At 41.3% G+C, this 18,589-nt stretch overlaps 1 protein-coding gene across 2 annotated transcripts; it reads right to left on the bottom strand.

Annotated features, from left to right (window-relative positions):
- Window positions 1-3,471: 3,471 nt before the first annotated feature.
- LOC110002108 (phosphatidylinositol transfer protein beta isoform) lies at window positions 3,472-18,439 on the bottom strand. 2 transcript variants are annotated; one of them, XM_065964701.1, is made up of 12 exons: window positions 18,339-18,439; window positions 16,223-16,253; window positions 14,813-14,958; window positions 14,463-14,554; window positions 14,260-14,267; window positions 14,041-14,115; window positions 13,866-13,949; window positions 11,953-12,030; window positions 9,322-9,432; window positions 8,891-9,013; window positions 8,415-8,490; window positions 3,472-6,151 (listed from the first exon to the last, which is right to left on the bottom strand). In XM_065964701.1, exons 1-11 carry the CDS (start codon window positions 18,356-18,358, stop codon window positions 8,443-8,445), a joined length of 816 nt encoding a protein of 271 aa, XP_065820773.1. In that variant the 5' UTR covers window positions 18,359-18,439; the 3' UTR covers window positions 3,472-6,151; window positions 8,415-8,442. The 2 variants fall into 2 exon arrangements, with proteins under 2 accessions (XP_065820773.1, XP_065820779.1); XM_065964707.1 differs by lacking the exon at window positions 8,415-8,490.
- Window positions 18,440-18,589: the final 150 nt, after the last annotated feature.

Genomic DNA, 18,589 nt, shown 5'->3' with positions numbered 1-18,589 from the left:
TATTCAATAACTTTCTCTTAGTATAATAGTCTGTAAATCAGAACATTTTCAGAACATGACCAATATAAGAAAACCCATATGGCTTCATACGTATGTGTAATGTGTCATTTTGATAGGTGCAAAAACTTAAATACAAAAATAAAGTAACCCCTTTTATATTTATTCATGTTCATTTTATGTCTCGTTTTTGCACAACACTGTTTTATTTTCTGTTACGTAAACCGAAATGAGTCATAACGATTTCTGTTATTCACACGTGTGTGTGTTTGGATGGATTTATCCGCCCTGCTGTGAAGTTTTCGGGCACCTTGGATGTTGTTCTTCTTTTCAGGATAAAATTTCATATTCTTATCTGTGTGCAACAAAACCTCTTCGTAAAAATATAGATGTATAATCGATATATTAAATGAATCTTACACTAAAACCCGGGATGTCTGCCTGCCCATACAGATGAAGGGAACTCTGTGATTGTTTGTATTAAAGTAAAACAAAAAGGAGCATCGAACAAAAGGTAGCCTATTTCTATTGACCACTTTAGGTATTTTCTGTGGTAAAAGGACAAGATATTGTGCTTTTCCACCGTTGTGGACAGTAGACATGAAGAGAATTTGGTGTCAGGCAGCTCTGTGTAGCTGTAAAAGGGGGAACCAAAAGGACTTTTACCAAACAGACACAGTGCCACCTAGCGGCTGGCGTCAGAGTGAGCCGTAGGTAATGTCACATTTTCATGCTGGAATCTGTTTTACATGATATGAAAAATATATGTCTGGGTTGTGGATATAATTTAAAATTCTGTTTTAGTTATTTAATTTTGAATAACGATCAATGACAAAAAAATATGAAATATGTTTTAATTCATGATATATAATCATGACAAATAATTGATAATAGAGAAATTAATTTACCACTGAGCCCTGCCGCTGGAGGAGCAGGCTGTATGACAGGGCTGGAGACAGGTCAGGACAAGGCACTGAGAGGTTTTGGGAAGGCGTGTGTGTATATTTAGAATTTTGGGTTTGTGGATGTGCAATCATTTCAAGAGAGGAGAGGACAGCAGCCTCAGAGCGAGGAGACAGGGCTCGGCGGTGGCGGCGTTTTGAAGCAGGCATAGTGTGGAGTGCCTGTCTCCTGGAGAAGAGGGGAGAGCATGTTGAGCTGTTGAGATGTTCTGAAGGATGCTGTGCTTGTGGGGTGTGTTGCTATAAAAAAAACACAATTTTCTCAGTCGACACCTTGCACGATGAGTGCCTTCATATTTTCGAGTCAGCTGGATGCAGCATAATTAGAGCTTTAACCAGACAAACACATTTAAAGCTGTTTTATCTTTATGAAAAGTAGGGTGTGTGTTCATCTGTTTAAAAATAAAGGGATATTGTTTCATAAAAATATCATGTATCCCAAGAAACAAGTGGTCTGAATCTCTAAAGCAGAAAAAGATTTAAAAAAAAATCAAGATATTGTTCTATCTGACTGAAATGGTAATTCCCCTGTGATCCAGCTCCTGCTGGCTCTGTCTACAGTCCTCTCAAGTGGAGACAGACAAGTTAAGTATGACAAACCGATGGCATGGTCTCTCTCCCCCTGAGTCCCCAGTGATGATAAATGCAGCTCTGAGCTGCTGCTGAGGCGACTCCATGACAATGGACAGTCTACAGGCTCTCCAGCACTGTCACAATACCACTCTTCTCTGCAGTGATTTAGCACTCAATTTGTCTCAATATTTTACTCAATTGGACAAGATAGCAGAAGAGGGTGCCCTCCTACAGTCTTAATTCATAGTGTTAAGCTTTTTCTCACAGAGACATATATTACATGGGGGGGCTGCCCAAAGAGACAGTTCCTTCCCTTGTTGAGGGGACAGCGTCCTGTGCTGTTGAGGCGTTGTGGAGCGGAGCCTGTGTGCGTCCTCTATGGGCCTGTCACTCAGCCGAGCCATCACAGCTCCCTGGGTCAGCCTGGGTTAAGCAGCATCTGTCATCCAGAGAAGCACCATTGTATTAGGAGGAGGGGATGTGACAGAGAGCCCCCCCCCACCCCCACCCGATTGGCTCCACACCTCTTCCACCTCTCTCAGAACAACAGGAAAACTCAGGAGAATCTCTGCGGCTAACTTTGACCCAAGCCTGGAGGATGAGGAAGCACTTGTGACATCACTGCCATCCCCTGTACGCCAAAAATAATTTTCCTCTCTCAGAAAAACTGCTGCTCCTGGACACATCTGGCCCCAGGGGACGGCCACATACTGTACACAAACATGGCACTAAAACAAGCTAAATGTACACAGCGCCTCTTCCTCCTAAAAAAGATCTCACCCCTGTGTGTATTATTGTGGCAGGAAATGCAGCAACAGAGGTAAACACTTTCTTGTAGATGACGGAGACCTATAGCCACACTTCATTTTGACACATCTAAGAAAACTGTTTCTTCTACGTGGATATACTGAAGCAATGAGCTAGTCTTCTGGCAATCTCGGTAAGTGTTTTTCAGCCCTCAGTATCGAGTCATTCTTCGGCAACATGCCTGGATGTCCTGCTGTGTCACGTCTTAAGCCTCCCTTTGAGATTCATTTCTCCTCTTCATCTGTTGCCTCATCTATTTAAATGACAGGGGCTCACTCATGACACGTCCCTTCATCTTCTCAGGGAGGGAGACACATGGACGGATGGATACATGCCTACTGTAGACGACTGCGAGCTGCCACTAAACAGGAGGTGTGTGGGCGAGCCTGCCCATCTCCGCTTTTAGAAACAGCATTATTTGCTTGTTCTGGGGCAGATATGACTGGTTTCCTTGCAGCAGGCACATGTGACCATTCCTACACAAACAATAAAACGGCGGATATCTCAGGCAGCAGACTGGCAGCTCTTCCTGCTCTTTAGCACTGATTCCGCTGTTATTGTGTGACTCTTTTGACCTGCAGGTCACTGAAAGTGTAGTCTGTGCTGGAGTCATGATTCACTTTTCTGAAGGGGGGTGGGGGGGAATCTTATCTGATGTGCTTTTACAGTAAAGAGCTTAAATGTCCAGTCAAGCCTCAGCCCTTGTCTAAGCTGATCAAGCTTGAGTAACATTGTCGAACAAAATGCATATTATTGTAATGGTTACTGTAAAGGCTTATTATAAAGACTGGTAGTATTCACATATATTTGCTTCCTAGTGCCATCAGCTGGTCATCAGGGAGACATTTGAAACCAATAGATCTAATTAGAATATCAGCATATGACTCCTGAGCAAACCAGTGGCTGCCCATGGATGAAGCCTTAACTTGCAGAAACTTTTTTTTTTTGTCGTCCTGGCCTAAGTGTGTAGCTATTGGCCGGAATAGAGTGAAGAAATGAATTTGGCCTTGTGGATTGATAAAATGGAAATGTTAATATTCAGCCTGTTGGAACTAAAATGATTAAATAACAGCCCGCTCTATAAGAAACAATCTAACAAACCTTTCCAAAAATCAGAAAACCGAATCTAATATATATTTTCTGGACAACATTTATTTGATATTTAGGTACAATATGTAGACTTAATGGCACAAAAAAAGTCTACACAGAGAAAAGGCACAAGTATCATACATTCACTACCGTGTCCCCTGAATTTCAAAGCTGATCAGAAACATTTAAAAACAAATAGATCAGGAATGAAGCAGTTATAGATTTCATAAATTAGGATTAGACTGTACAGTAGCATTGTGAATATATCACTGCCTTGGTAGATGGCAACCCATTGATTTAGCCCGTTCTCTCTAGATGCTCGGTGCTCTATTTGGCAGATAGCGGGGATCATTAAGATAGACTTGCCCACATTGATTACACTGAAGACCAATTGTTTCACACTTTACGCTCTTTGAGACATATGCATACAGTCCCAGAGTAGATACAAAGTCAAACTGGCTGTCTCATACTGTGATATAGAAGAACAGGGCAAATTAAAACCACTTCCCATCATATAGACACTGTAATACTACATTACACCACAAAGCATATGGCACAGTGAAAGAAAGTGAATAGTTTGAGGCAACTGAGTAACAATATCAAAAATATCCTCGTGTCATTCTGGTCACCTGAGATGATTGTGTTGTTATTAAAAATGTTTCTTCAAACAATAACTCTTAAACTTTCCTATACTTGCAGCCTACGACTGCTGACTTTATGTAAACACACCAGATATCCATTCACACTCTTTGGACAAGCCAATAACCATTCACGAGGAAGTGGTCACATTTCCTCATACAGTTTAGAGAATACAAAAACATTGAAATTGTTGAACCTAGAGGATTTTATTACACGTTTGTCTCGCAAGAAAAAGTATAGAAAGTAGACCTCTTAAAAACAAACCCTGGATTCCTGTTGAACAATTTAAGACATTGATGGGACACAAATACCCCTACAAAAAACCCACAGGAGGATGTAATGGGGAAACAACCTGTACTAAAAATGTATGCAACACTTGTGATAATCAATACTGAAGGCATGATGCTGTAGGATAAGGGGAAGAAGTGCACTATTGGGATTAAAATGTCATTAATATGGCGTATTCCTCAAACTGTGGATGTGAGGAAAAGATGTAAAAATGTGCGGTAACAACAGGCTGCTCAACTTACTGAAGGAATTGCACTTCCTCAGGCGCTGTGACACATAATCACAAAACAAGAAGACGAACGAAGGACGTAGAAGTCCTCACAAACCATTTGCTCATAAAGCTTTGTCTGCCATGATTCACTCCCAACAAGTAGCAGCTAATAGCGAGAGCTAACCTTAAGGTGTCAGGAAAAATTGCAAGTCAGAAATAAGGGAGGTAGCTAGAGCAACAGCTGGCAGCAGAGGTACAGTAGGGCTAATAGGTCCAACAGGTACAAAAGTTGAAGATTCTGGCAAGCAGTGTGCGGTACTGGTGTTGACCGGGCTCTGGTAAGGCTGTGGGGAATCTGTAAACACACCCAGAAAGGAGCGTAAACCTAAGAGACCTAGATGAGCGAGCCGGGCCTCTGGGGTGGGCAGGGTGAGGTGGAGGCATGCTGCAGTTTGGCTTGTGACAGAGGCTGGAGGGGTGTAGCACCATCTGTGGCTGTTTTTCAGTGCAGTTTTTGCTCTGGGGACAGCTGTTTGGGAGGTGAATGTTGTGTTGCATGTTTCCTGTGCGAGTGTCTCCAGAATAGGGAGTGTCTGAGAGCGTGGTGGTGGGGAGGAGGGGGGCTGTAAACACTTCCAAAGTAACCATCTTTAGCAGAGCGAGCTTGCATGGATCTGCCCAGCTTGAGCTTTCAAGGCATCAGTCACGGCAAAGGCATCCACACCTGTGAGAGTGTGCATGTGAGGGTGAATTCACATGTTTATCTTCATGTGCGTGATGGAAATGTGGCACATGTGCGTGTGTGTGTTGGTTTCTATAAAAACGGTGTGAGAATGAATACCTGTACGGGCATGATTGTCAGTGTTAATAAGATGCAGCGCTTTGAGTGAGATTGGGTGATGGGGGGAGGGTTACAATAGGCCAAGGCGCCTTGGGTGTTAGTAATCTCTTAATGGAGGCTGTGGCAGGAAGGAACACGAGTATGACAAACAGACAGACTCATCCTGGGGAATGCAAACCACTGAGCCACTGTGTGTATACAGTTAAAACCAAGACGGAGACAAAGAGAGGTCAGACAGGGCATCATCTGCGGAGGAATGTTTTGGAGAGAACATGAACAAAAAAGGAAAATCGAAACAATAAAAAGGGGAAATATTTGGTCCAACATCTGCCACAGTGGAATCAAGCCGATGAATTTGCTTTTGTAAGAAAATAAATCTCTGTTTGTGAGAAGCTCCTCTTCATATCTCTTGAAGGCCGGGGCTTGTAGTTGGCCTACCTCTGCCCAGGAGATCAAAATTAACCAGAGTCTTATCAGCTAGGATCGTGTTGGTTTCTAGAAATCAATTCATCAGTGTATAGAATGTCTATGATTGGGTTGAAGTCAGGGATCTGCTCTATTGATTGTAGGTAGCTGAGCACCCCCCCCCTCCTCCACAGCCTGAATCAGTTCAGGGAAAAGTAAAAGTGGCACCAAAAGAACCCTGTTAGCAGTCTCCACTGCTTCAGGCATCGTGGATGTTTAAAATCTGCCGTTTCAATCTTCTGCAGCGCTGGTTCCTCGTATTTCACCCTTTTTGCGAAGCTGTGGGGAAACAAGAAAATACACAACACTTTAAATACAGTATATGTAGCGTAAACAGGTGAGAGCAGGTTTAGTGGAACTCAGGGCGCGACCACACTGGCAATCTGTACCGTGCCCAAGCACGCTTCAACCTTAAAGTCCAGTTCGTTTGACCAGTGTGACCGCTCCGTGCCGTACTCAGGCACGGTACACTTCCTTGGCTCTGGCACACTTCGGAGTGGTGTGCTTCAGCATGGTACACTTCATGCACGAGCACAAGCATGCGGGTACACAACATTGACAGCTTTCATTATGGAGAAATCCGGAGTTTCATGTCTGTATCTGACTAAAATGACTTAATATAAGCCACAAAGTAGCTGTCATGTTCTTTGTGTTGTTCTCCGATGTGCGGCCGCAGACTCTGCCACGCGTCTCTTATTTTTTAATATATTTATGGCTGTATCTGATTAAAATAATCCGCAAAGACTGTAAAGTAGCTGTCATGCTCTCTGTGTTATCTGATGTGCAGACGCAGACTCGACTGCACATCCCTTTTTTTTTCCTCGAGTCCGTCTGTTTGTCAACTGAGCATATTTCATAATAACATAAAGCATGCACGTGCTGTATTATGACGTTATGGACAAGAGGTAATCGTGCTTAGGCATGGTTAGTCCTGATGCAGTGTGACCCCAGCTGGGGGGAATGGGGCAGCGGGGGGGGCAATCATGCTTGAGTACGGCACGGTACAGAATGCCAGTGTGAACGCGCCCTCAGTGAAACCATCTCTTTTTTTGTGGTGTATGATTTCTACTATTAAATATTCAATAATTCCTTAAAAATCTGCTCAACCAGTCCTTATCAAACCCCTTGTTTGTCTTCTAGGTAGATAAAAGCATCACTTTCAAATTCTCCAACCCTGAGGCTGATGGCTTTGGAAAGTCAATTAGTGTTAGAATCTGATAGCCGAATCACCTTAATGGAACAGTTCAAACCAACAGTGGCTCTAAACAGAGGAATAGACAGATCTGATGAAATGGCACGAGGAGTCGCCCTCCCACTTCTTCTCCATCCTTTTTCCCCATCCTTCCCTCCCTGTTTTCTCAATCACAGCACCGACTTCTTCTCAACTGCAGAATTCCATTTGTATGTTAATGAGGTAAAAAGGAGCCATCTTGAGGCCCCCCCCCACCCCACCCCACACCCCACACCCCACACACACACATCCACCTTCATTCTTGCCCTGTCCCTCTCTCCAACTCCCCTTTCCTCACCAACAACACCCAACCAGTAAATACAAAAAAAGTGCAAAAAAAGTTCAACAGTTCTTCCAGCACTGTCTAATGGAAACCTAAATGGCAGTGTCTGTATGTATGCTTTGGCCATGGTCACACTGTCGTACCGTGCAGTCAAACTGTGACCTTGCGCACCCTCTGGTCCATAGGTTCAGGCATCATCGGCCTCCTCACCACAGCCCTCTTTGATGGCACCCGCATATTTACTTACTCCAAAGGAAAATGGGAAACACATGCTGAATTGGGCGAGATCAGAGAGGGGAGGGCTAAGAAGAAAATGCTGTATTTTGGTTGTAAGCCAAGAATGTTTGAGCCTGTTCTGCTATGGCCAGTCCAGCACAGAGTCCTCCCTTTTTCTCCTTGTACGGCCAAATGCTCCCAGACTGATATTTCAAGTGGTTCCAAGAGCCAACCAGTGGTAAGAATTAACAGAGAATATGATTCACAGAAATTAAAGCCTGTGATTTAAGAGGAAAAGGACTGTTTTTGTTCTCTGCTCTGTGTTCCTCGGAGGAAAGGATCTGGACAGCAGGTACAGACTGCGGGAACAGAACTTCTGTTTATGTTTTTAAACTTCGGCCACCTCTTTAAAAAATAACAAGAGATTCTGAGTTAAGTTTGCCCAGATGTCTTGGATACATCCAGATGACAACACTAGCATACTAAAGTGTGTACACATATTCAACATGTCCTGGTGTAAAACATTTAGGAGATTTTCACTGGGTCAGCAAAAAGACACAACAACCTATAATGTATGTCATATTTCTCTGAAATCTGGCATTATTGATTTACTAATTCAGAGTGAGCTATGGCCTTACATGTGATGCATGAACACACACATGCACAATTCAGACATAGGGGACTAAGAGTCCTCCACTGACACCACAGAGTACAAAGTGATAGCAGCATACAGGCGTGCAGAAAAACAGAGAAAAGCAGAGGGAGCAGAGAAAGCATCTGAAAGTCTGGCCCCTCTACCAGTGAGAACTTACACAGCGACAGACCTACAGCTGGCCCTGGCTACTGGTCTGCAGCCTTTGTACCTCGCACAGAGCCCTTCTTACGCATCTAGACAAGAATGAAAATACAGCAAATCACAGAAGATTGGTAATCATGAAAAATGTTGACAAAATTCTGATTGGATCAGATTGAAAATGATCTATTACAGTTAATCTACAAGGCAATATTGATTTTTGTGATTGGCAGTACGAAACAGGCAAATACAAAACAATGATATTTCAATAGTCAATAAATCAATGGCAAATAAAGCAGGGACAATGGCCGAAATCAATATCCATGCTAGAAAATTAAAATGAAAAAGAAAAAAAAAAAAAGCCAAATGAAATGGGCTGAAAGAAGAAGAAAAGTTGGAGGAACCAAGAGCAGTGAATGTTTACCCCAGATGTTTGACACAGCAGACCAATGAGTGTTTAGTTTTTTTGTTTTTTTTTCAAAATGATGAACTCACCTCGTCCAACTCCTTCTGTGTCTCTGCCTCCATCCGCCGGATATCATCCATGCTCAGCTCCACCCACTTATCAATCCAGCAGAAGAGCTGACGGTGGAAGTTATTGAAGATCCTTTTCTCTTGCTGAGGGAGACAACGGGAGTGTTAGTTAGCGCTGAACGACATGGTCAAAATCAACGTTGTAATATTTAAGGGTCATTTTAAAAGATGTTTTAATCACAATATGTACACAAACAAAGTCTTCCCCTGAAAATATCAATAACTGGTTTTGTTTACAAAAAAACAATACCATGACATATTACCATTATATATGTCAAAAACAACAGAGAGGTATAGAAATGTTTCTTCACAGTTGTACAGAATGTGAATCTAGCTTGTGAGTGTACATTGTGACTGTGTGAAGCTGAACTGTGTCAGCACGCCCCTCTTACTTCGTGGATGAAGTTCTCCACTTTGGTCTGCAGGCCCCACCACTTGAACTTAACTGTGACCAGTTTGTAAGCGCACATCCTCGGGCAGTCAGTCTTACTAACCAGCTCTTTCTGTCAGAAGAGGAAAAGCAAAAGAATGACAAGACTTAGAACACATCACTTTTTTATGCAGAGTGTCAGAAGAAAAGAACTTGAGAGAAACTTTGAGAGAATAATCGTAAAAACAGCAGAAGGCGGAGAGAATATTATTTTAGACTAATCTTGGCTGCATTCAAAGATGAAAATCATTAATACATAATGCTTTGGGTATGGGAGCTTGCTGAAATAATTATCAAAATGAAGATGTGCTTTGCACAGATAAAAGTGCCCTAATCTACAACACACTTTCTAAATCCATCCGCTGCTTGCACTTTGCCTCCCTGTGAAGAAGAGAAGAAAAGGCGGAGGGGGGTTGGGGCAGAGCAAAGTGGATAAACTCCAGATGAAGGAACCATTTCTCTGCCTCCGCCCTGACAGCGACACCGTTCCCGACAGACATGCCTTTGTGGCCAAGGAAGGCAGATAAAACGGTGCTAGTGAAGCGATAAGGGCGTTGCGGTGCAAAGCTGGTTACATTATTAACACCAAGGACCTGCTCGCCCCCAGAACACACACACACACACACACACACACACACACACACACACACACACACACACCCTCTGAGAACACCTGTTTAATTAATCACTTCATTCTGGCTCGGCATTCCACGAGAAAATGCCACAGACCCGCCTCAATCACCCTCATCCCACTGCCGTTTGATGCCACGATCACGGAAGAGAGCGAGAGAGGGGAAATGAGAAACATTTCTAAATTTGCAGTGGGTTTAGAAAAGTTGTCATCGCTAAAGGAGAACTTCACATGAAACGGATTCTACATCAAAACACTTACGGTGACATTTCTTCTCTCCCTCTCTGTGCCCCACTCAAAGGAGCAGAAGTTTTCAGAAATACAAAGGGTACCGATATGCAAGCATGTGTGCATGCAGAGATAGACAAGAGTTTTATTGCTCTGAGAAGCTGGCAGAAATTGTGCCTCTGTTGTCACGTAACTTCTTTTCTTTTTTCACCTTTTCAAAAACAGTCTTTTTCCGTGTCCACAGCGGACGGGAAAGTGATCTAATTAAAAACACAAAATAGAAAGTTGTGCTTCTTTATTCAGACTTTTTAAAGCTGTTTTGCTGCCTTTGTTCTGTGAGAATCCTTGAAGCAGAGGAACATTTCCCATGGTGAACTTTGAGGGCTCCACTGCAGAATAAAAATCCTCAATGATCTGACACAGAGCACAGGACCTGTTTGTAAGGCTGTGGGGTACAGCGAGGTTTACAGGGGAACGCAACAGAACTCCTACCAAAGTTTATCTATGTGGATGAGTTTAGTCTTATTGACATATTCCTTTTAATCAAAATGTTATCAGTCTTTAGACATTAGTGCTTCTTGCCAAATTAAAAAAATTCCATCATCTTTATAAATTAGAACCTTTATCTGACCCGGTGACTAGAAATTTCAATCACATCCAATTAGAGCTGAGAAAGAGGTGATTAGTCTTCATCAACCTGCAGTCTCTCCCAGCATTATGCTCTCCTATACAGGCTTTCTCTGAGTATTACAAGATGGTGCGCTGGAGTTAATACTGAATGATTGTGTGAAAATGTCTACTTATCGATCTCAATTAGGTATAGCATAAAAATGTCAACTTACACTTGTTTAAGATCTACAGGCCTGGGGCTATGTAACTAGGACTCTATCTGATCTGTATCTGCACATCTGGAGACGGAAATGTCTCTCCATTCTTCTGTTCACACAACACATGTCAGGTTTCGAGGGACTAAAAGTGAAATTCATTGTTCTAGTCCAGACACACTTCCTTGATTGGATTGAGGTCTAACTCCAGGACATGTGTATCAATGTGTTTATTTCCCGAGTAGCTTTGGCTTCATTCTTGGGGGGGTCGTGGTTTTGTTGGAAAATAAAGACTCTCCCAAGTAGCAGATGTTTTGCAAACTGCAGCAGGTTTTCTACAAGGATTTCCCCTTCTTTGCTACATTGACTCTGCCCTGTTCTTATCTAGACGTGCTGCAGAGGAGTCTCTTCACAGCATGAAGCTGGTGCCCCCAGACACACTAAATGTTCAATTCTTGGTCTAAGACCACTGAGTTTTAATTCACCATTTACATCCAAGAGTCTCCCACATACTGTCTGATGCATCATTTCTTTTGGTTTCTACAGTGGCTTTCTGTTTGCTGTCGAGTTTTTCCAACAACTGTTGTATGCATAGTGTCTTCTGTCCCAGTCGTGGAGGTCTGTAGCTTCTTTACAGTGTCCATATTCTTTATGTTTTATAACGACTAACTATACTTTATTTAGGGCCTTGTATTTTTATGTAACGTATAATCCAGGCTCTTCTGCAGTCATAGCAGTAGAATATGTGAAACTACAGCTGTGTACCCAAGTCTTGTGTGAACTACAATGACCAGGGTGTAAACCCCCTTCAAATAGTCCATGGGTTATATCTTTGACAAGCCCGCTGTGACATGAATTGTAGTAGTATGTTATTGTAATACATAACATCAACTGTTTATTAGAGTCCTACCTTCCAGGTGGGCCCGAGGGGTCCCCTGCCGGTCTTCACCGACTTGAACTTGGCAGGGTCTTCATCTGGCTTGTAGTCCTACAATGAGAAGAAATGATATGATCAAAACAACACACACATTATACTCAGCTGAGACAAACTGTTCAACAAGCTGAGGTCATCTGTTATCAATTTAAATTTGTATACAGAAATATGACTACACCATGAATCAAGCAACAATAAGGTGTAACTTTAATTTGATAAAACAGTTTAAAAAATCTGCAGTCACTGAAAGAAACACAACAACAATCTTAACTTAACCGGAAAAACACAGCTCAGTGAAGTAACCACATGTTCCCTGTTGCGCAAAAGATCTTGATCCAATAGTAATAACATATAGAAAAACACTGAGCAATACTGTGCAATACTGAGCGCATATGCCAAACACAGAAGCACATGACAAACATTACAAAACTGCCTTCATAAAGCAAGCATGAGAAATAGTAATACAAATAAATGAAATGGCTTTCAAATTACCAACAGCTCAAGGGCCCAGCAATTTTAAATAAATCATGATATGCCTGCAGCAAAAGAGCTACTTTTCAGGGCTATCAGCCAACAGGAGGGTGCCTAACGTGTGGAAAGAGACAGAAACGTCTACAAAAACAGTATAATTCAACTGTTTTAATGCTGAGAGCTTGGTCACCATAACAATACACTGCACTAATGAGGTCCATGAATCGATATGCAGTGGTGGACGAAAGAGACCAACTCTTCAAGTAAAAGAGTGTGTGCAAGAGTGCGAGTGTGTCTGTGTGTTTGTCTAGTTCCGGCATATGAAGCACTGTGAGCCTTAATTACACTAACAAACTCATCTGTGCTGGAGGTACGCCCCAGGCCCTGCAGCCATGCCCGAGGCTGAGGGCTGATAGGGTCCTTAGACACAACACACTCCTCCAGCAAGGCAAACACCTCCGCCTCGTTAACCACCCAACGCAAACAAACATGTACACACACACATACACACACACACACACCAACCAACGCTTCTTAGCCATATCTCCACACACACACACACACAAACACGTGTGTACACACAGAGCCAGAGTGAAATGAGGCAATGCGATGTTAAATAACAGCAATAATGTGTAACATCTTCAAAAACTATTTCAGAGATTCAAACTGGATCATTAAAAACTCTTATTTATATTTTGAAGTATGATTTAAGTAATCTTAGGATGCTCAGAGTGTGTGTTTACTTTTTAAACTCAAAGACTTCAAGTTGAGAAATTAGAAATGTTAAATCATTCACATGTATTCAAAACACAAAGAAATGATTAAATTGCATCACAGATACAGATTTTCTTGATCATGTTCTACCTTATGTACATTTAATAAAGACATTTGAACCTTTCTGCTACCGAAGAGTGGTTACGCCTTTCCATGTCTAAATTTAACAAATCCGTCCATCTGGATTCTGATTGAAATATGCATGAATACGTTTGTATGGCTGTAATAATAAGTCAATCTATCAGTCACTTCATCAACAATCTCAATAAGGGCTTTTATATAATATTTTATCTTTTAAACAGATTAAAGCTTCTCCTACTGGAACATGTGCAGTATGTTAAAATCAAATTATTAAGTTTAAAATCTCTTTAGTTTTAAATGTTTTGTACAGATTGGTGACTGGATGGAGTAACTGTCGGATATGAGAATGTGTGATGAACTTATTTTAATAATATGCTTCAATGTAAATAGAAAAGAGTGACTGAGTTTCATCAAAAGTGCATCAATAATAAATGTAAACATTCCCTGTTTACAGCAGATCCGATCAGGCAGACTGCTCAGTTATTATCAGGCTTGACCACATGAAGGCGCTACACTGTGTCAGTATCTTTCACTGGAAATGTGCCACTAGAGTTTCTACTTACAGCATTGGGCACTTGCATTCTGTCTGCAATGTCGATGGGCACAACAGCTACATTTTGCCACGTAGAACTGTCTAGTTTGTGAACCTAAACAAAACAAAACAGAATAGTAGCAGCATAGAAACTCAAATGTAGCAGTTTAACTGAGTGTTGCGTAAAAAGAAAAATAGGTACTCACATTTTCTTGAGTTCCGAGGTCTGGTTTGTGCCAGGTCTCGATCTTGATAAAGAAATTGTCTTTCATAAACTCATTCTAGAAAAACAAGAAGGATCAGAATGGATGAAAAAGAAGTGGATGTATAGAAAGTCAATGGAGTTTACCCAAACAACTTAAACTGGGTAAGAACAATATGCTGATAATGTAAGAAATATTAGAAGCCATTAAAAGGTAACTTACTTCCACAACTGGGTCAAAGATAGGCATGGGGAGAATGGAGGAAAACACCATTACATAAACTGGTACATATAAGTAACACTATAAATTCAAACTGAAAGAAAATAAATGACCATTTGCAAGTCACACAAAAGTATTTAACAAAGGAGAAGACAAAGGGTGTCAGGGTAAAGCAAAGGTAAAGTGATATGGGGAGGGGGACTCACTGGTTCTGCAGTAGGGGTAAGCATTCCAGGCTTTTTCATGGAATACCAGGGAGCCTTCAGGGGCTAACATCTTGACAAAAGATGGGACTTTACTGTACGGTGGGAAGACAGGGTGGGAGAAAGGGAGAAGGAAGACATATTGTCTCAGTTATCAGAGGTTCTACAGAAAAGCATATGAAGGTGAAAACTGTAGGAACACTTCATAACACAGACAGGACAATGCTGCCACTGTGTGGCAAAATGATGCTACTACACTGTGAATAAACAATTCAGGATCATTAATAACTTCATTAATCCCAGGGGGAAATTCGGTAATTATGAAATCAAATGATGTACAAAAGGGCACATACCTATTAAGGTGGTAGATTTTGTGTGTATATTGTCCTTTCTCGCCATCTTTTTCGTAGGGCTCGTTCCTGAGTACCTGGATGCCCTCCCCACCACCAGTCTCATTTTTACTGGCTTCAGCCACTGAGAACAACTGTCCCACTTGATACTGGAACATAAATAACACAACAGACAATCACTTATCAAAACGTTTCACATTTCAAAACGCTGGACAAACTTTTTACTGAGTTTGTTTTATTAACTGAAACAGGAATAAAATAGTGTGTGGTTTGAAGTCCTGGTACGCTTGTAAAAAAAAGTATTATATTTTGGACCTCAAGCAGGCTGGAAACCACTGTCAAATTTAACTATTTTTTTGGTGTCACTCCAACAGACTTTGAAAAATCTGCAGAGAAAACGACAGTATAACTCATTTAAATAATCCTGTGCAGGCTGGAGTGTGGGAACAAGGGTCTTCTTTCAATCATGCTGCTGTCTTTGCAAATTACAGCACAATGAGAAGCTTACTGGACGGTCTATTTGATATTCAGACTGTTAGTCTACAGGCCAAATTCTCTCATGTCTCATGTCATTATATTTCAACATGAGACAGTAACAAAGGGTTAGATGTTTGCAAAATATTTCAGCTTCCACAGTACTTCTCCTAAAGAGAATGCTTATTTTGACATTTTTAGGAATGAGCTTTAAAATGCTCCAATAATTGCAGAGAGATTTGTATTCCCTTATAAGGCCCCACGGTGAGTCCTGGATTGATGACATAAGCCTTTTATACACAAACAACTAATCTTGCTTCTGTAAAACATTCACAAGAATAACAAAGGATGTGTTTATGGTCGTCTTAACTTTCAACTAGAAGCCAAACACAATGATAAGGTAATTGTAATTGTTGAATCATTTTTTAGGAAAAGGTGCATTACAGAAACCTTTGTTGACCACAAGCCACTGCTCTGTAAAGCCCAAATAAGGGATTAAGGTTCTCCTGCATGCAAGTCAAACAGAAAAAAACGATTGTGTGCATTCGTAAAATGTCTGTCAGTGCTGTAATAGGGATGGGGAAACAAACCAGGTTCCATTAATGATCTGGTTCTGCATGTTTCAAAACACAATAATCAATAACATTTGAGCTGATCGATACTGCTATCCAGTCTCGTGGGTCCTATAACGTAGCGATGAATCTCGAGCTGTGTCGAGTCTTTTAGATCAAATCACTCTGGTGAACAAACATACATCTATTGCCTAAGAAAGTGTTGAATAGAATTGCAATCCAACAAGCACATCAGCACTGTAAATAAAGTGAGCCAAAATGCAGACGCTTTACTGTCTCAGGGTTGAGAACTCTGTCAACTACAGAACTTTACTGCATTTCTTATTTTGTCAGTATAAAAATGGAGCACCAAAGATGGATAACTCACCTCCTCAACGCTACAGGGTAAAACCACACGGCTGCAAAAGAAAGAGAAGTTTGGTTACATACACACAAAACCTTTACTGAAGTACTCCAACCACTCTGGTAAACAACAAGCTTGAGTAAAATAAAAAACAACAAAATAACATTTTTAACTCAAGGAAGGCATCGAAAATAAGTTTCAATTCTATTCACTTTGTTTAGACACTGGCAGAAAGGGAATAGATCTTTTTTTTTTTAAATCTAAAACAATAAATAATCAAATCTCCATATTTTATGAAGCAAAACTAAACCACTTCTGAAGTAGTTTGGTTTCATAACAAGCTTAACTGTGGCTTTGAAAATAACTGACAATTCACAGAGACCTTCTTAGTTTTAAATAAAAGGTACAAAAAAAGACTATTACTGCCTAATTTGACACAGCTTTCTTCAGCAAGATGAGAGGAACCCATGATTCACCAAAGTGGAATAATAGCAAGTAAAGCTGGGATTGAGATACTGTCCAGACATTAAGAACACTTACATGATTTGCTGAGAAAACCCCCCCCCCCCAAAAACAAGACCGGTGACAGCAATATAAACCATGAAAAAAATATAAATGAATCTGAGTATTTATTTCATAGGATTACTTTGTTTATCCTACAACTTCTTTCTTCATGTCTCAACAGACCTCAGGGAGTGGCATGCTCTACCCAAAGCACTTGCATCATTTACCCTGATGAACAAGAGGCCTCAGGCAGTGACGACTAACCACACAACAGTAAAAGAGGAAAAAAGTGAGCAGAAAGCAGGAAGTTCTCTTAATGCATCAAAGCAGAGCTGTATTCAAATCTGAAAAACTAACTGTTTTCTTAAGATTTTCAAAATAATCCTCTTCTCTGATAAAACCTTTCTGCAAGTGTGCTCCGCTGATGTGAATGACCAACAGTGCAAACTTTGACAGAGAATAATAATCTTGCCCTCGAGTAACACTAGACTGAATTTAACTTGATGTCAACATCCCCTTTAAATGTATTCAAATAACAGGGACATCCTGGCTCTTCCAGGGCGTTAACAAACCACTGGGCACATGTGTGATGATCTCAATAGTACTGATTTTCCAAACATTAAACCTGGATGAGATATGTGTTGAGCCTTTGCTGGTCAGCTTACTGAGGAGTGTTTTCTTTTCATTCTCACGTTAAAGCCTGTATTACCTAAGCTATGAAATTCATGTTGTTATACACATTTTAATCCAATTAGTGTCACGTCCCTGTGCTGAAGGCGTTAGCTTGAAGCTTCAGATGAGTTATTTGACAGACCGTGAAACACTGATGATCATCCAGCATCCTCTCATTGTCTGATCTGTCAGGCAAAGATTTGACACAAGTTTTGTTTTTTTTTACAAGGCGGTCTGTGGGGCTGACATGAACTCGCATTGTGAGATAGTGACGAGTTTACGTCAGTGACTTGAGAGAACTATAACCTGACAGAGGTCTTTCAAATCCAGCATCAAGACTGAGTCTGCTGAAAGCTAGCTAACACAAGAGTAACATAAACAGTGATACTGCTAGCAAGCTAGTCGTGTCGTTATCTTTCACTACAGAGAGCAGTAAAGTACGTAAACTAATCATCAGCCTCTTATCATCAATCGATTGGCATGCGCTGTTGCGATTGATTGTGTCAATGTTGCAAAGATTACACTACGGCGGTCATACCGTGAAGTTAGCTAGCATTAGCATTGTTGAGCTCGCTGACTCCTGTTTCAACTTGGTGAAAGTTGTTCAGCCTAAAAGCTCGCAGGCTAAAACACTTATCATTTAAAAGCTTATGTCGAGGCACAAAACACCAACAGACTGAACTGTTCAGAGGTAAGATACGGAGTGTGTATTTGTATGAGACAGTGTATAATAAGAGCAGCTGTCACACACACACACTGTTCAGTGTTTCTGTCAAAGCCGGTAGGCCACAGCAATCCCACCCTACCCCTCGTGCGTCTCACACACACACACATTAAAAGTTTCCACTAGCACTAAAACAACCAAAAACCTCTCCCGCCTCAGTTTATTTCTTAATCTGCGTAAAGATAGTTTAATTTCTTATTTAAAAACACCGAGCAGTCCAGAGAGAATCATGACACTTACTACTCCTTGATGAGGACCATCGTCGCCCGCTCCAGACGATAATGCTGCTACTGCCCAGCGACCGCTGATTGATATGACGTCATGAGCTGCAGGGAACGACACGTGGCCCCGCCCCCTCTAAACGATGATTGGCTAAAGTAGACGCTGACGGATCTACTACTAAGAATTAACCAATGAATTCACCTCCTGGTAGCTTTAACCCGCCTCCCTTCACCAGGTCTGATAAAATATAATAATATTAAAATAAAACC

The sequence above is a fragment of the Labrus bergylta genome, chromosome 2, assembly GCF_963930695.1.
Source record: "Labrus bergylta chromosome 2, fLabBer1.1, whole genome shotgun sequence".
NCBI classification, from domain to species: Eukaryota; Metazoa; Chordata; class Actinopteri; order Labriformes; family Labridae; genus Labrus; species Labrus bergylta.
Note: the sequence above shows the minus strand (reverse complement) of the source record. Positions and strands in the feature narration are given on the sequence as shown.

Excerpts from the sequence above, each read along its gene's own strand:
- LOC110002108 (XM_065964701.1), bottom strand. The coding sequence starts at position 18,358 with ATGGTCCTCATCAAGGAGTA. Across the intron at positions 16,254-18,338 it reads ATGGTCCTCATCAAGGAGTA|CCGTGTGGTTTTACCCTGTA; the intron begins GTAAGTGTCATG and ends TTTCTTTTGCAG. Across the intron at positions 13,950-14,040 it reads ACCTCGGAACTCAAGAAAAT|GTTCACAAACTAGACAGTTC; the intron begins GTGAGTACCTAT and ends TGTTTTGTTTAG.